The 19,272-nt window shown below is 40.8% G+C and overlaps 1 protein-coding gene across 1 annotated transcript in view; it reads left to right on the forward strand.

Annotated features, from left to right (window-relative positions):
* The window catches only part of LOC121873109 (dual specificity tyrosine-phosphorylation-regulated kinase 2-like), a 47,818-nt gene that overhangs the window by 14,672 nt on the left and 13,874 nt on the right, over nucleotides 1-19,272 (forward strand). Inside the window, exon 2 of the mRNA XM_042376420.1 lies at nucleotides 17,582-17,761. Within this exon, the coding sequence (XP_042232354.1) occupies nucleotides 17,582-17,761 (180 nt within the window). The remainder of the gene's footprint in view (nucleotides 1-17,581; nucleotides 17,762-19,272) is intronic.

A 19,272-nucleotide genomic window follows, 5' to 3' on the forward strand; every position in this document is an offset into this window, starting at 1 on the left:
AAACACAAACAATGAGGGAGGCAAGCTGGCGGAGGTGGGAGGTGGGAGTGACCTGAACCCACAAGGCTTCTACATCTTCAGGTACATTAACACCTTGGTGTGTGTGTGTGTGTGTGTGTGTGTGTGTGTGTGTGTGTGTGTGTGTGTGTGTGTGTGTGTGTGTGTGTGTGTGTGTGTGTGTGTGGTGTAAGTGTGTGTGTGTGCGTGTGTGTGTGTGTGTGTGTGTGTGTGTGTGTCAGGGCCGGATTAAGCAATAGGGCCTGAGGCACAGGAAGAATCAACAGGACCCCTACCTCCAAGATATATATAATAAAGATAAAATAGACCCAAATTTATCCAATGAGATTTCATCAATAATAAGCTTCTGCAAAATAGCATTTAATGTTCGCAAGAGACAGAGAATTGTGAGACTTTGCTGGGACATCGTTGAACAGAGTTCATGTTTTATATCTTCAACTTCGAGAATGTTTGGATTTGGGGCCCTTAGAGTCGGGGGGCCTGAGGCTAGTGCCTCAAGTGCCTCATGGTTAATCCGGCACTGGTGTGTGTGTGAGTGTGTGTGGCACTCGGGAGGCAAGGTGGTGTAATTGTCATGGGTGCGTGATGGGTACCGTTATTGGTAGGTTTGGAGAGAGAGAGAGAGAATGTGAAATAAATACGGAAATAAAAACTGAGCGGAATACAGAAACATTTGGATAGAATTAATCGACGGTAGGGAAAAATTAATCGTAGGAGTATTATATAGACCTCCCAATCTTGATAGAGTTAATGAGCGACTTATCTGGGATGAAATGGCAGGGGCGTCTATACAACAAGTCTGTATAATGAGCGATTTTAACCTTGGCCAAATAGATTATGGACTGATATACGGGTAACTCAGTATCAGAAGGGCTTCCACCAAAGCGATCCAGAAACTGTTTCACAAAATTAAGCTTATAACCAGAGCCACCGGGGTAATAATATACTCGATTTGGATTCTGTCGAACAGAGAAAACCTCAGTAGCAATGTCGAGGTAGAGAGCAGCACTTGCAAACAGCGATCACAAAAGAAATTAGATTCAGTTAGATTTTTCAGGTCAGACGTATTGATAATTCCATTCAAAGTCCCAATTTCAGAAGGGCAAACTTTGATAAAAAAAGTTTAAAGGAGGCAGCCAGAGAGAGGGGTATCAGCTTGGGCGTGAATCTGACAGATGACACCGACCTGAAAAACAGATCTGAGATTGCGGGTTCGACAATTTTAAACAACGAGTTATAATGCACAAAAGGCAGAACATACCATACAAAAAACTCAGATCAGACAACAATAATGACCCTAAATGGATAAATAATTATTTAAAGACTAATATTAATAAAAGGAAGGCTAACAAGTGAAGGATAAATTCGTGGCGAAATTTACCTCCAGGAGTATTATAAAGGTATTGGCTGGTAAAGAGTTAAGACGAGTTAAAACCAAGAGAAATAAAATGAACTGAAGATAGCAAGGAAGCGAACAAACCCCAAGATTCTACAAATGTATCAAACTAAACTTAGAGATAAGATTGGATAATACGTTCGAATACCGTGACTAACTGATAGCTGTGAATGAACAATAATCTGAATAAATATTTTTCAATGATTTTATGCAAAAATTTAAACATGATACCTGGGCACCGTCTGTTCAGAGATAACTGAAGAAAACAAATCCAAGCGGATAGTGACTAGTAACGATGTTATTTAGCAAATAGACAAACTGAAGCCTAATAGTCACCTGGTCGATGAGATATTTGCCAGAGTATTAAAAAGGAATGTAAGGGAAGTGCTTAGTATGCCCTTAGCAAAAGTTGTTTTACATGTCATTAAAACAGCACTAGTACAGAATCTGGAGGATAGTGAAAAGAGAGATATATTACAGATTTTCAAGAAGGAGAATAGATCACTATCCTCTGACTACTGCCCAATCGATCTAATATCATTAGCTGAGCAAATTACTAGAATCAATCATTTCAACTCTATTCAGAAACCACCTGGAAGCCTAGGACAGTCAATGATTCCCAACAAAGGCTTCCTGGCGGGCGTTCATGTCTAACTAATCTATTTACATTTTCATCAGTTTTTCAGGCTCGGTGGACGAGAGGCACAATTATGATGTGCTTTATCTCGACTTTATAAAGTCTTCTACAAGTCCCCACAAAGACGAATTAGAAGAGTGAAGCACATGGCATCATAATGTCCTTAAATGGATTAGGGGCGTGGTTACGGGACAGGAAACAGCGAGTGAGCGTAAAGCGGCACGGAAATCGCATTGGAGCAAACGTCACTAGTGGGTTCCCCAAGGCTCAGTACTTGGACCGTGTATTTATTATGTACACCAAACGACATAGATATCGGCATAGACAACGCTTATAAGTAGAATTTGCTGATGACACTAAAATAGGACGTGTAATTAAATCTGACGAGGACTCTGCAAAACTAGGAAGATCTAAACAAATTTTTCGAATGGTCGGAAAAATGGCAGATGAAATTCAATGTGGACAAATGTAAATTACTCAGTATGGGAGATGTAAACAGGGAAACCAGTTACCAGATGAACAACGGTACCATTGTGGATTCCGACTGCAGAGATTTAGGAGTAGTGATTAGTAGATCTTAGGCAAGTAAAACAATGTGTTTTAACAAGTAACAAGGCTAATAAAGTACTTGGGTTCGCTAAAGTGTTAGTTACCAAATTAGCAAGGTCATCTTAATATTATCTAGGCTTGTGAGACCTCCACCTGGATTACGCAAGTTCAGTTCTGATCACCGTGTTACAGAATGGATGGAATCCTTGGAAGAATCCAAGGAGAATGACAAGACTGTCCAGGCATCAGGAACCTTTTAGTACAGAGACAGGTTGGCATGTAATTTGCACTCACTCGAGATAGAAGTGAGGGGCGACATGATAGGGAGTGTATAAATGGAAGTCGAGGGTTAAAACAAAGGGGACATTACAAAAGGTATCAGCCCCAACCAGGAACTCGTAACAATGGTTTTAAATTAGACAAATTTAGATTTCTAGCGTGAAATACGTAGCACTGGTTTAGAAACAAGTGGCATTGGATGATGGAACAAGTTACCAAGATATCATTAACTCAGAATACGCTGGATAGCTTCAAACATAGGTTTGAACCACTTGCCCTTGAAACAGCTAGGGGTTGGGTGTAAGCAGGATTGCCCAGTAGCGGGTCAATAAAATTGCACTTTCCTTCATTCAAATGTGTTCTTGGGGGTGTGTGTGTACAGGCAGACACTGTAGGGTGTGTACTGGTATACAAGTAGGTGTGTGTACTGGTAGACAGTGTGCCAGCAGGTGTGTGTACAGGTAGGAACATTTTGGGTATGTGTGCTGGTAGACGGTGTGGGTGTGTGTGTGCAGGTGGACATTTTGGGTATGTGCAGGTAGACAGTGTGGGTGTGTGTGTGCTGGTAGACAGTGTGAGTGTGTGTATAAGTGTAGACATTTTGTGGGTATGTATGCAGGTAGACGGTGTGGGTGTGTGTGCTGGTAGACAGTGTGGGTGTGTGTATGTATAGACGGTGTAGGTGTATACGGGTAGACAGTGTGAGTGAAGTGTGTGTACGGTGGGCAGTCTAGATGTGTGTGCATGTAGACGCAGGGTGTGGGTGTGTGTGTACAGGTAGATGGTGTGGGTGTGTGTACAGGTGAACGGTGTGGGTGTGTGTGCAGGTCGACCGGTGTGTGTGTGTGTGTACAGGTACGTGTGTTTACTAGGGAAACAGTGTGGGGAGTGTGTGTGCATGTAGACGGTGTAGGGGTGTGTGCAGGTGAACTGATGTGGAGTGTGTTTACAGGCAGCAGTTTAGGATTGTGCACATGTAGACAGTGTGGGTGTGTGTACAGTCCAGTTTGGGTGTGTGAACAGTTAGACGGTGTGGTGTGTACCCAGGTAGACCCAGTGTGGGTGTGTGGGGTGTTGGGCAGTGTGGTGTGCAGTGGAGCAGTGCAGGTGTGTGTGTGCAGTGGGCTGGTGTAGGTGTGTGTGTGCAGGTAGACAGTGTAGGTGTTTGTGGTGGAGTGTGGGTGTGTGTGCAGGTGGGCGGTGTGGGTGTGTGTACAGGTAGACCCAGTGTGGGTGTGTGCTGGAGTGGGGTGGTGTGGGTGTTGCCTGGTGGACAGTGTGGTGTGTGCTGGGCGGACAGTGTGGGTGTGTGTGCTTTTAGGTGGACAGGCAGACACTGTAGGTGTGTACTGCATACAGGTGTGTGCATGGTAGACAGTGTACTGTAGGTGTGTGTACTGTATACAGTGTAGGTGTGTGTACAGGTAGACATTTTAGGTATGTACTGGTAGACAGTGTAGGTGTGTGTACAGGTAGACATTTTAGGTATGTGTACAGGTAGACAGTGTAGGTGTGTGTACTGGTAGACAGTGTAGGTGTGTGTACAAGTAGACATTTTAGGTATGTATACAGGTAGACAGTGTAGGTGTGTGTACTGGTAGACAGTGTAGGTGTGTGTATATGTAGACAGTGTAGGTGTATACAGGTAGACAGTGTAGGTGTGTATGTACAGGTAGACAGTCTAGATGTGTGTACATGTAGACAGTGTAGGTGTGTGTACAGATAGTGTAGGTGTGTACAGGTAGACAGTGTAGGTGTGTGTACAGGTCGACAGTGTTGTGTGTGTGTGTGTACAGGTACGTGTGTTTATAGGGAAACAGTGTAGGTATGTGTACATGTAGACAGTGTAGTGTGTAAGCAGGTAGACAGTGTAGGTGTGTTTACAGGCAGACAGTTTAGATTGTGCACATGTAGAGGTGTAGGTGTGTGTACAGGTAGACAGTGTAGGTGTGTGTACAGGTAGACAGTGTAGGTGTGTGTACAGGTAGACAGTGTAGGTGTGTGTACAGGAGACAGTGTAGGTGTGTGTACAGAAGACAGTGAAGGTGTGTGTACAGGTAGACAGTGTAGGTGTGTGTACAGGTAGACAGTGTGTAGGTGTGTGTACAGGTAGACAGTGTAGGTGTGTGTACAGGTAGACAGTGTGGGTGTGTGTACAGGTAGACAGTGTGGTGTGTGTGTGTACAGGTAGACAGGTGTAGGTGTGTGTACAGGTAGACAGTGTAGGTGTGTGTACAGGCAGACAGTGTAGGTGTGTGTACAGGTAGACAGTGTAGGTGTGTACAGGTAGACAGTGTAGGTGTGTGCACAGGTAGACAGTGTAGGTGTGTGTACAGGTAGACAGCAGGTGTGTGTACAGTAGACAGTGTAGGTGTGTGTACAGGTAGACAGTGTAGGTGTGTACAGGTAGACAGTGTAGGTGTGTGTACAGGAGAGACATTGTATGTATGTGTAGGTAGACATTGTATGTGTGTGTACAGGTAGACAAGCGCAAGGTGGGGAGGAGGCACAGCGTGTGTTAGGGAGGCACAGAGCTGTTAGGGAGGCACAGCTTGTGTTAGGGAGGCACAGTGTGTGTTAGGGAGGCACAGAGTGTGTTAGGGAGGCACAGCGTGTGTTGGGGAGGCACAGAGTGTGTTAGGGAGGCACAGCGTGTGTTAGGGAGGCACAGCGTGTTAGGAGGCAGAGTGTGTTAGGGAGGCACAGAGTGTGTTAGGGAGGCACAGCGTGTGTTAGGAGGCACAGAGTGTGTTAGGGAGGCACAGCGGTGTTAGGAGGCACAGTGTTAGGGAGGCACAGAGTGTGTTAGGGAGGCACAGCGTGTGATAGGGAGGCACAGAGTGTGTTAGGGAGGCACAGAGTGTGTTAGAGAGGCACAGCGTGTGTTGGGGAGGCACAGAGTGTGTTAGGGAGGGACAGCGTGCGTTAGGGAGGCACAGCGTGTGTTAGGGAGGGACAGCGTGCGTTAGGGAGGCTCAGTGTGTTTAGAGAGAGACCGTGTGTTAGGTAGATAGATACATTGTGTGTTATTGGGTGACCTTGTACACAGAGTGAGAGTTTTGAGTGTGTTTGTGGCCACGTCCTGCCCTTGTGGAAAAGAACCCTCAGGTATAGAGTAGTGAGGCAAGGTCCTTGACGATAATAACTTGTAGCTGAAAACATTCGAAGTTGAGTACTGTACATTATGACCACAAAACGCTTGTCACATGATAACACTATGGCCAAAAAAGCGTTTCTTACTTTTGACCCGATGGCTAGTGAACGTTTATATAATAATTATTAAACTTTCAACATATGTTTGCTCCTTTGCCAGTAAACGTTTCACAAGTGATAACACTAGTCAGAACACGCTTCTTGTTTACAGTATAGCAAGTAAAAGCTTCTCTCGTGTTTACAATATAACCAGTAAACGTTTTTCATGTTTATAATATAACCAGTAAAAGCTTCTCCCGTGTTTACAATATATCACTGTCTTCCACTCTAGGTATTCTCGGGCTGTTTTTACTAATCCTCCAAGATTTTGCATATCTCTGGGGACCCAGCTTTTCATTTCGTTTATCTACCCCAGTCTCTGCCTTCCCCTGGCCCTCCTACCCTCAATTTTGCCCATTAATATTTCTGTTATTATCCCTTAGCCCTAATTATATGCCCGGAGGATCTCATTTTATTTTTCTGTAAATTTTAAGTATTTTTCTTTAAGTTTTTGCTAATCTTAGTTCTTAGTTTGTTTTCCTGTCAGTGAAGCTTATTCTTAGCATTCGCCTATAAGACCACATTGCAAAGGCCTCTAACCTTTTTCTAGTGTCTGCTGCAAGTGTCCACACTTCTTACCCACACAACAGTTCTTGCTGTATACAGGGTGTCTGTAAAGTCCTGGTGCAGTTTAAAATATCAATAACTTAGATTCATTACCAGAAGGAAGCACCGCATAGAAATTCAATTACAAGACTGAGGAAGAAGTTTAAAGAGACTGGTTCCGTTAATGACAAGCCACGAACTAGAAGACCGGAAGTAAACGAAGATACTGTGGCGTCTGTAGAGCAAGCTTTTCTAAGTAGTCCACGAAAATGAGTCGAAAATTTTCTTCTGACCGCTGTTACAGACTTGAATTCGGCTAACCAGAGGACACAATTCACCTTCTCTTCTATTGAAGCCATTCAGTATAGTGTTAGGGCAGATTATGTGGAGGATCAGAAAGAGAGAAATTAGAATAAATAAATTTCTTAGCTCAGAAAAAACTTGAATAAATTACCTCTCCAATGCATTTTAAAGATTGTTTTTTTTTCTCCTATAGAACTTAAGTTATTCATATTTTAAACTGCACCAGGACTTTACGGACACCCTGTATAATCTTACAGCCTTTCAGCAGCCTTTTTCTCAAATTGAAGTTAATGTCCCTTTTCATTAGGTCTTTAAGAATATTACGTACTGTTTTTGCTTTATATATTCTTAATTTCATTTCTTTCGTTTATTTACCATCACAGTTAATGTTCCTTCCCCAAAAAAAATCACGTGTTTTTGCTTCCTGTTGCCTACCATAATTTTATTTTAGGATTTATTTCCAATTTGGAAACAACCATTACTTTCGTCTTTACGGCACTAACTCTTTAACCCATATTCTTCACCCTTTCCCACTTATCTGTTAACCAATGTTTGTAACTGCTTCACTCTGTGTGATATGACCAGTATCACCTGCATAGCGTTTATTTGTTATTACTTTACCATGAACTTTTAATCCTTCATTCTTAGAACTTCTCTCGTTAATAATTCTGAATATATATTAAACAATGTTGGAAATAGAACACAGCCTTGTCTTACTCCCTGTCTGACCTAGAACCAATCAGAAAGTGCATTATTTGCTAACACTGCAGCCTCCTGTTGCCAGTAAATATTTTTTAGAATTCTAATACAGTACTGTATCTCCATCGTCAATGCCGAGGTTCATAACATTTCCTAAAAGATACCTTCGTTTAATTCTACAGTAACTTTCAATCATTTCCATGAAGTGCCTCTGACAGAAGTACAGTCTTTCCTGAGACCTTTTTTTAACATGAAATCCTTCGGAAAATTTACGCTGATTTAATTTATGCCTTGATTCATTACCGGTCTGTTTTTACCGAGGTTATCACTTCACCTTTATTACTAGTGATATTGATTAATTATTGAAACATTGTTTGAACCATAAAAAAATCACAAAACATCAATCTTGAAAATTCATATATTTTCCTCGTAACATCATAAGCCTTTCCTTGAATCATCAGTGGTGAATCACCAATCCTCACCAGTCTTTCCATGAATTACCCATCCTCACCAGTCTTACCATTCTCACCAGTTTTACCATGAATCACCAATCTTTACCAGTCTTACCATGAATCGCCAATCTCCACCAGTCTTACGATGAAGCACCAGTCTTACCATGAAGCACCAGTCTTACCATGAATCGCCTATCGTCACCAGTCTTACCATTAATCACCATTCCTCACCAGTCTTACCATGAATCGCCTATCTTCACCAGTCTTAGCATTAATCACCATTCCTCACCAGTCTTACCATTAATCACCATTCCTCACCAGTCTTACCATGAATCACCAGTCTTCAGTGTCACTTTGAGCCACATAAATTTAAGGAAACAGAAGAACCCTTTTAGTTGCTCATTATGACAACAAACCCAAGTCTTCAGCACATGGCTTATAAGATCGCCCCCACCATCGTCTCTCTCGTATCAAGGGGACGACGATTCTCTCTCTCTCTCTCCCATATAGGTGGTGGTAATTGACACTATTAAAACACCTCTCTATTTCTCTCGCATGGTGCGAACGATTTTTATATTAATATCTTAAAAATATGGGGATGGATGGAGCGGAGCGAAAACCAAGGCTTTTTAATTACCCATGTCTGAGGCTGACGCTGTAGGGCAGTGGTTCTCAACCTTGTTTGCCCTATGAACACCTCTCACCATATGTCAGAATGTCATTCCCCCCTCCTTTCCAAGATTGTCTGCCTCAAAAAGTGCATTCCAAATAATATGCATATAATACTGAAAATCCTTTATTTTTTCCATATTAGTATCAGTTTCCCCCTGAAAACCTGAGGGGGGAAATTCCCCCCTGGTTGAGAACCCCTGCTGTAGGGGGTCTGGTGATTTAACGTACGGACCTTAGAATTGGGATTTTGCCCTTTTCATATCTTTACTTAAGGGATTTTTTCTTACGATTCTTGGTGATTTGGGGGTTCATGAATTACTGTATTTTAATTCTAGATAAAATTTAACTTTCAAGTTTTAGAAATTTGTAGTTCTGGGGTTATCACACACACACACACACACACACACACACACACACACACACACACACACACACACACACACACACACACACACACATTCACACTCTATTTCTTGATAAAGAGGATGTCAACATCCGGAAGTGACGATAGAGAAATAGCACAAGGTCATGGCAAAAACACGATACTCCTGATGGACTACTGCCTGAGGACACACACACACACACTACTTTGCTGTCACTCGGAATCGAGTATGATGATCATCCAGCTATGATACAATGATATGAGTTATTAAGTTTGTCCAGTGCCGGATTTAGACCTGTGGAGGCCCATGGGCAGCCTCTTTGTGGAAGCCCCCCTCATTATAACTACCCAAGAGGGTGGGGTGACGAGTGAAGCGAGCCTAAACATCTTGGAATTCCGGGGGGCGCTGTAAGCCCCCGGGAAAATTTCGAAATTTGAACACTTCTTTGGAGAATTTTGAAGCCATATGCAGTTATATTGAGGAAATTAGAACATTGAGAAATTTTTAATTAACTATATTTATTGACAGTGTACAAATTCCCATCACACACAAAAGTGAGACATGACTGGAGTCATTCATGTGGTTTCAAGTCGACCAGCCCTGATATAGCTACTACCGCACATGTCAAAAATTTTCAAGAGACTTCACAGAAAAGAATGTATTATTAGTTATTACAGAGAGATGATTCTTTGCATTATTAATCAGATAAACCTCTACTCAAATAATGGTTCTGTCCAAGTAGCTAGCCTAATTTCTATCACGCTTCTTGCTGAACATAGTTTTACGTGATGGAATAGATAAACATGAATTTTAAAGAATGAAATAAAAATAATCCAAATGAATAAACAAATAAATAAAATATTGTAATATGTGAAGGCCCCCAGATTGTGGAGGCCCCTGGGCAGCTGCCCACTTTGCCCACTCCTGACTCCGGCCCTGAGTTTGTCACATTGGCTGGTGAGTTTTGAGATGACTAAAGAGGCCGATACGGGACCCGCAGGGTCATCCACATTCGTTGCACATGTGGAGGCCTGCATCTAGTGCGGGAGGGGCGATGGCAGCGCCTTTCCGGCATTGGCGCTTATCTGCCTCGGTTTGCAGTCAGACTAACTCGAAAGTATTGACACCTTCTCGTGTGGTGCTCCTCCAAGCGTTACGATGTGGCGTAATAGACTCCCAGGTGAGGGGGCCGTTTTGGCACTTTTTTCAGGTTTGTCGTAAGACTATCCATACACCTTTTCAATTGCCCACCGGCATTACATTTACTATTCGTTCAGTGTCTGTATAGTAGTTGCTTTGGTAGTCTACTGTCGTCCATGCAGGTAACATGGCCAGTCCATTATAGTTGTTCATGGGTAATGGTAGCCTCGATGCTCCTACAGTTGGTATCAGCAAGAATACTGGCATTTGTTCTCTTGTCTTCCCAGCAAACTCGGAGGATGGAACGTAGACTACGTTGGTGAAAGTTTTCAAGTGCCTTGAGGTGCCTCCTGTATGTGACCCATGTCTCACTGCCAGTTAGCAGGGTGGGGAGGGCCACTGCTCGATATACGTGCAGCTCTGTCGATAATTTCAGCTCCTTACAGTTTTGGAGCCCGCCAAAGGCTTCAGACGCACATCTGATCCGATGCCGAATCTCTTCATCTATGTCTGCGGTGGTGGACAGGTGGGAGCCGAGATACCGAAAGTGGGTAACATTAGAGAGGGTAGTACTGTTAAGCTGGATGGATGGTGGAGGTGTGTCTGAACCAGGGGCAGGTTGAAAGAGAGTTCCAGTCTTATATACATTTACCTCAAGGCCGAAGTGTGCATACGCATCTGCATAGGTGTTCAGGATCTCCTGTAGGTCGTGTTGAAAGTGAGCAACAAGGGTGAGGTCGTCTGCATACTGAAGTTCAGTAATGGAATCTGCCGACACCTTAGTTCTTGCTTGGAGTCGTCTTATGTTGAAAAGACCCCCTTCACCCGGTACTCAATGTCCACCCCGCCGACTAAATTGGCACTGGCATGATTAAGGAAGTCAGCCAAGAAAATGGAAAAGAGAGTTGGTGCCAGTCACCTTTGTTTAACCCCTGGTTGGATGGGGAAGAACTCAGACTGGGTCCCATTGTGCAGGACACTGCCATTCATACCATCGTGGAGTTGCATCACAATGGGGATGAAATTTGGTGGGCAGCCAAAACGGCTGAAGGTCTACCAGAGGGCTTCCCTGTTGACCGAGTAGAAGGCCTTGGTTAGGTCGATGAAAGCCATGTACATGTCACGACCCTGTTTTCTGCACTTTTCCTGTATCTGGCAGGCAGCAAAGATCATGTCAGTGGTGCCACGTGATGGTCTAAAACAGCGGCTCCTAACCTCAGGTCGCGACCCAAATCAGGTTCGCGAGGGGCCCTCAGACAATTTTGAAAATATAATACTTATCATAAAGTCCTAAAAAAATTTTTGCTTAACATTCAAGGTATATAATATATTATATGCCTGAGGGTCACGACACCGTATTGTTGGAAAATTTAGGGTCACAGCCAAAAAAGGTTGGGAACCACTGATCGAAAACCACATTGAGATTCTGGGAGGAAGTTTTCCGCCTCAGGAAGAAGTCTGTTAAGGAGGACTCGGGCGATAATCTTCCCAGCTACGTATAGCAGTGAGATCTCACGGTAGTTGCCACGCTCTGACCGGTCTCCCTTCTTCTCATAAATATTAACAATGGAGGCATCTTTAAGAGCTTTGAGGATTTCCTCCTTTTCCCATATATTCTCAAAGAGAGAGTTGAGACGGCTGGTAAGCAGAGGTCCTCTAGCTTTATACACCTCGGCTGGGATTCCATCAAGGTCTGAGGCTTTGTTATTTTTCATCTGTTTGATAGCAGTAGCTGCCTCATCCAGGGATGGAGGATAGCTGAGGTGGATCAGCTCTGGATGCTGAGAGACCTACTGGGTAGTCAGGACATCCACATTGGTGTTTCGGTTGAGCAATGTTTGGTAGTGCTCTTTCCAGCGCTGAAGAAGGCTTTCATCGCCTTTAATTATGAAGTTACCATCAGATGAGCGGAGGGGGGCTGAGCCACGAGTGATTGGCCCATAAAATGTTTGAATGAAATTGAAAAATTGACGCATCTTGCGCCTATCTGGATTTTTGTTGTATTTTGCATGCTTTATTTTTAAACAGTCATTCTTTAGATTGCAAAGTTCCCACTGGTCATTCGCTTTCTTCTTGCAGAAGGTATCAGCTTTGGGCTGAGACTGAGGGTTGTTTTGCCAGTCAGTAAAGGCAGCAAATTTATCATCGATGAGTACTTTAATTGCCAGGTCATTTTCATCAATCCAGTCCTGGTGTATTCTTTTGATCTGGATGAGGGTCTCTCGGCAGGTTTTTGTCATAACAGTGCTGAAAGTATCTCATTCGGCACTGGGATTCACGTTGTTTGCTGTTGGGTTGTTCATAAGCCCATGTTCAAGCTGCTCTCTTAAAGCATGTGCTACCACTGGATCCTCCAGACACTTAGAATTAAAACCTCTTCTGGAGGCAGCTGCCAAACAGGGAGGTACTACCGCCTGGGAAGATATTGGAAGCATAATGTGTTGTCTATGGTAGATCTTGCTGCCACATGGCATCACGAAAATTGTGACCAAGTCCCAGGTTGCTATTCTGACTTTCTGCCTCATTTACACATAATTGCAGAGTCTCAATTGTTTCTTTTACTATTGACAACACAACATACATATATTATTCCTCACTTTTGATTTTTTTTCATTTTGTATTTCTTTGTGGTTCTTTATTATTATTATTATTATTATTATTATTATTATTATTATTATTATTATTATTATTATTATTATTATTATTATTATTATTATTATTATTATTATTATTATTATTATTACCCCCCCCCAGGTCCCGATGTGGGTCAGTGACCTGTGCCTGGGTGGGCTAATTCCCGTAAAAAAAAAAAAAAAACCTTCGTTGTTTTGGAGTGACGTGAAGTGAGAGCTTGGCTCTGACAAGTCGATGATCAGTGTTACAGTGGTCTGAGCCACGCCTGGCACCGGTGATGAGGACATCTCGGCGATCTCTTTCTCTGACAGTGGTGTAGTCAATGAGATGCCAGTGTTTGGATCGTGGGTGTTGTCACGAACCCTTGAACTTGTCGGCCTGCCTAAACAAGGTATTGGTGACAGTTATGTGTGTGCAGCACACTTGCTGAGGAGCAGTAGGCCGTTGGGATTACACTTCCCTAGCCCATTTCTCCCTAGGATTCCCTGCCAAATGTTAGCTTCTCCGCCAACTCTGGCATTGAAGTCGCCAAGGAGCACAACCTTGTCTTCTCTGGGGATAGAGGTTAGCACTCTGTCGAGGTCGGCGTAAAAGGCCTCCTTGATGTCATCCTCTGCATCCAGTTTTGGGGCGCTTGCACTGATGAAAAAGGCATGACATGAGTGATTCACTGGGACTCGAAGCGTCATGAGGTGCTCATTGATCCCAATAGGCATTTCAGTTAGCCTATGTAGGATGCGTTGGCGGATGGCAAAGCCAACTCCATAAATGCTGTTTCTCTCCGCAGCAGGCTTACTCTTCCAGAAGAAGGTATAACCAGAACCCAGTTCTGTGAGTGGCCCTCATCTGGGAGCTGGGTCTCACTAATGGCTGCTATGTCGATGTTAAACCTAGCCACCTCTTTTGCCACAAGGGCAGTTCTTTCAGGATGCCCATTTGTGCCAGTATCCAGAAGGGTCCTGACATTCCATGCAGTGACCACAAGAGGTTGTATTGTTTGTTTTTGTTTGGGTCTGTGATTGTGTGTTTGACTGCATTAGGATGACCTTACTGGGTGCGGTTGCCCAGTCAGGTTGGGTTTTTAGGCAGGCTATGTTTAGGGCACCTTTTCTAGCCTCCTCCTCATGTGGGGTGAGCAGAGTGGCTCCTCATAAGGGCTGCACGTGAGTTTTATATATATGTGGTGAGGCAGGAGCGCAAGCTGCAACACACATATTGACTCTCCCTTTTCCTAATCCAGTGGTGCAAGTGTTGCAACGACTGGGGAGAGGGAGAGTTGCAATGGACTGCCAATAGCCCAGTTTGTTGGGTTTCGCCTTAGTAGCCTGTCCACCAGGCATTGCCTTCGTCCGCCGGTGTAGTTGTTGGGTTTCCATGGTGGTTACCTCTTCCGCCTGTACTGCCGTTGGGGTCTTGTTGGAGCGCTGTAAGCATGTCTGCCTGATGCGGGGCTCCACCGCAGATTTTTCGTTTGGGGTTTCTCCCGTAGCCTTACACCTACCAAAGTTAATACGCAAGGCAGCGGGGCAATGGCTGGTAGGCGGCAGAATGTGCCCACATGCCAGTGGGCCTATGCGCCGTCTCTCTGGGGCCCACTGCTACTCCAAGATCCCTTGCTGGTCTATCCTGGGCCCACGAGGCACCTAGTTACCGTGTGTTGCCACGAGGAGGCACAGCAAGAGTCTTGATGGTGAGAAGGCTGTGTACTGGTAGAGGAAGACTTATGCAAGTTGCTTCCCTGTTCGTCATGAGTGCTAGCCAGCAGCGGCCGCCGAAAGCGAGGGGGAGCAAGCAGTGCTTGCAGCTTAACACTAACATAATGCTGCCACACTAGATGCATTTCACCACCCTGTGTGCTACACACACACACACACACACAAACATTCAATCTTAATTAAAACTACTTTTTTAAAAGTAACTTTTAACATCAATAATACTTTCTGTTTGTTGATTATTTCTTATGTTTGTTTCCGTTTGTTTTCCCAACGTGACTGTCTCATCTAGGAGTGACTTGTGTTCCATACTGAGAACTAGTTGACATAAATTAGAATATTAATTGGTCATTCAAGTAAATATGGGTCACCTGAAGATTTGCCCCTCCCTCGCTAATTTCATTTGATGATTAACCATCTTAACGCTACCTGTCTAGGTTAGGTTAAGATAGTTTACTTTAGGTTATGTATGGTTAGATTGGGTTAAATTTATTAGGGTGGGTTGTTATATTAAGTTCGGTTAAGTTAAGATAGGTAAAGTTAGGTTATGTTAAATCGGGTTAGGTTAGGTTGATTTACATTAGGTTTGGGTAATTTAGTTTAGGTTTGCGTTAGAGTGATTAATCTTTGGGTAAATTAAGCTGGTGTGTCTAATTTTCAGGTGATACGTAAATAGGGATGGTTAGGTTATGGATCATTGTCAGGCGAGTCTATCCTTTAGAGTTTAGAGGGCAGCGGCCCACTTAGGGATTTTATTCAGGCCAATGCCAGACAGTTTTATTTAGCTGAGAGAAAATGATAAAAAATACTGTTCGTTGTAGGAGTTTCGTTCGTTATAGCATTTTCAGTGTTATAGGAAAAACCGTTCGTTATAGGAATATTCGTTATATAAAGCGTTCATTATAGCATACCCCTCTGTATACATATATATATATATATATATATATATATATATATATATATATATATATATATATATATACAGGTTGACAACTCTTTATCAAATTCGAAAACCGAAAAAAAATTTATTGAACAATTTTTTTTATTATTAATATTATTATTATAAATTATTATTATTATTATTATTATTATTATTATTATTATTATTATTATTATTATGTGGGTGTTATTGCAGACATGTCACTGACCCACATGGGCCTCAGGATGAAAATGTAATAGTAATAATAATTATATACTCGGTAATAATAATATAATAATAATGACTATAATAATAATAATTATTCATAATAAATAAAAATTTTAATAAAAATACACAAAAATAAAATAAGAATGATAACAATAATAATAATAATAATAATAATAATAACAATAATGCAATTACTGTAATAATGAAATAATAATAATAATAAAAGAAATACAAGAATGAAAAAAAGATCAAAAGTGAGAAACTATACATTTCTTGTTCTATTATTATTATTATTATTATTATTATTATTATTATTAGTAGTAGTAGTAGTAGTAGTAGTAGTAGTAGTATTATATTTTTACCCAAGGCCCCAATGTGAGTCAGTGACCTGCTGCCCGGTGGGCTGATCCTGTAAAAAAAAAAAAGAAAAAAAAAAAGAAAAAAAAAAACTAACCATTCTAATCAAATTCCAAAAAAAATGCATCTGGTCCCAAGGATTTTGGATAAGGATTAATGAACCGTATCACTTAGGTGGTCAGAGTAACTTTTACCAAATCGGCAAGACACAGGAACATATATTTCATTAGCCCAATAAAGCAGCGGACTTCTACATACAAGGTTCTCGGTATAGCTCGTTGAACAGGCTTTGTGTGAAATATAACAAAGTCTAGGACTGCTTTTAACTCACAAATTGGTCCAGCCAGTTAGCGTTCCCAGTCACAGTCATAGGCTTGTGGGCGTGGGTTGAATCTGATGGGTTGAGGTGTTGATTGTATGTAGAAGTCCGCGTGCTTTATTGGGCTAATGAAAATATTATGGATCCTCAATGTTTTGGCGGATTGGTAACGTTACCTACCACAAGTGATCGCGTGGTTCATTATAGAGTTCACGGCCATAAGCTCGGTTGAACCAAGCTTTGTGAAATATAACAAAAGTCTAGGACTGCTTTAATACTACAGTGGTCCAGCGGTTACGTTCCCCAGTCTCATGCAAACACATGGGCGTGGGTTGAATCCTAGGCGGGTTGAAAGTGTTGATTGTATGTAAAAGTCCGCGTGCTTTATTGGGCTAATGAAATATATATATATATATATATATATATATATATATATATATATATATATATATATATATATATATATATATATATATATATATATAAATATATATATATATATATATATATATATATATATATATATATATATATATATATATATATATATATATATACACACAGTAGGGTATGCTATGTGACGGTTTATACGAATATTCCTATCTTGTTGATTTTTCCCTATAATTGAAAATGCTATATGAGCAGAAACTCCTACAACAAACAGTAATTTTATTATTTTTTGTACTAATTTATTCTTTTATTACAAGTATTAATGATATTCTTTATTTGGAGTTTAAATGCACATTTATGCACTTTTACAATTTTTACAATTTTACATTTTTTCATTGTTAGATGGTTGTAGTTGGGGGCCTGACGGATAACCCTTAATGAACGAATGCTTTATCAAAACGAGGTTCTAGAACCAATGAGATTCATTATAGCATACCCCACTGTATATATATATATATATATATATATATATATATATATATATATATATATATATATATATATATATATATATATATATATATATATATATATATATATATATATATATATACAATTATAATTACAGATATTATTGTTATTATTTTAATGGTAATGAATAATGACGATTGATCTTAACATAACCTTCCTCCACAGGTTATCGAAACCAGTTCGTCCTGTTTGGAGAATCAGCGAGTATATACCTACATCCAAAGCCGCTTCTACCGTGCCCCTGAGGTCATCTTGGTAGCTAAGTATGGGATGGCCATTGATATCTGGTCTCTCGGGTGTATCTTGGCCGAGCTGCTCACTGGCTATCCTCTATTGCCTGGCGAGGTGAGTGCTTGGAGGGAGTAGGTATGGAGATGATGAGGATTAATGGTAGAGTACACTTTTGGTTATACAGAAAGACTAATTGAGTCTCTTCCCCCTCCACACACACCGTATTAATATTTACAGAAAGATTGTCTTCCTTTGAGGTATAGGTAGCTGTGCCAACCTTTTGTCATGTGTATGCAACCCCTCACAGCCCTGTAAACAAACTCCAAGTTCACTAGAGAACACCCCAAAAAAAAAATGACAGTAATTTTTATTGTCTGATTGCCAGTACAGTGAACCCTCACTTTGCAGTTAATTCAACAAGGCGTACGTAAAGTGAACAACATAACATATGGGATTAATTGAAATTGAGACGGGCGACTAAACTCCACTTTTTCAGACCAATACCTCGTTGTAGTAAAAATAACTTCTTAATTTTATGATGGTACCTAGATTAATAATTAGAAATATCAAATGTAGGTTTTTTAACACTTACATACATTAGTAGAAAAGATGGCTGGGCACATGAGATGGGGGTTGGTTCGAGCAGAAGGACAGATTATTGGCCCTCACCTGTCATATCAATTTATCACATCCACCACAGAGGCTTGCAGGGCCTCTTTGTTCAATCCCTCAAAGTCCATATAAGTCCATATCCTCACTATAATTATCACTATCACTGACCCAGGCGGCTGTGGTGGGTGGCGGGTGAAACTGGTAATGTTTGATGACTGGGGCGACCTTGTCGCGCCCTGCTCGCGCCGCTCTCCATAAAGGGTACACGCACCTTGAAGAATGTAGACATTCCGGTTTCGGCATGCGGCGTAAACATGGAAGCATGAGAATGTGGGACATAAAGCAGGGTTGACATGCAGTATATAGTAGAGGTATTTAGTTACTGTGTACAGTAATTAAAGTGGTTGACCATCTGGTTGATAATAAGTATTAATTTATAAATATATTAGTTTCAGCTTTCTAATGACATTATTTAAATATAAGTAAGTTCGTTTCAGCGTCCTAATGCACTAAACAAAAATTTTAATTCCAAATACTGTAAAATCTTTCAAATTTGGCCCTTTATATATATATATATATATATATATATATATATATATATATATATATATATATATATATATATATATATATATATATATATATATATATATATATATATATATATATATACAGAAAATATACAGAATATAATATATACATATATATATATATATATATAATATATATATATATATATATATATATATATATATATATATATATATATATATATATATATATATATATATATATATATATAATTTAAGTTTTATTGTTACTATATGTTTAGTTTTTCTTGGTAGAATTAGGTTAATATTTAGAAGTTGCCAACATCTTATAGAGGATAAAAAAAATAAGAATAATTTAATCTACAGTACAGTATAATGTTTCCATCGGAAATATATATATTTTTTTACTTTAACCGATAAAATATCCAACAATATTACTTGTTCAAAGTGGGCAGGGCTTTA

Source organism: Homarus americanus, unplaced genomic scaffold, assembly GCF_018991925.1.
Source record: "Homarus americanus isolate GMGI-L3 unplaced genomic scaffold, GMGI_Hamer_2.0 scaffold32929, whole genome shotgun sequence".
Classification (NCBI taxonomy): Eukaryota; Metazoa; Arthropoda; class Malacostraca; order Decapoda; family Nephropidae; genus Homarus; species Homarus americanus.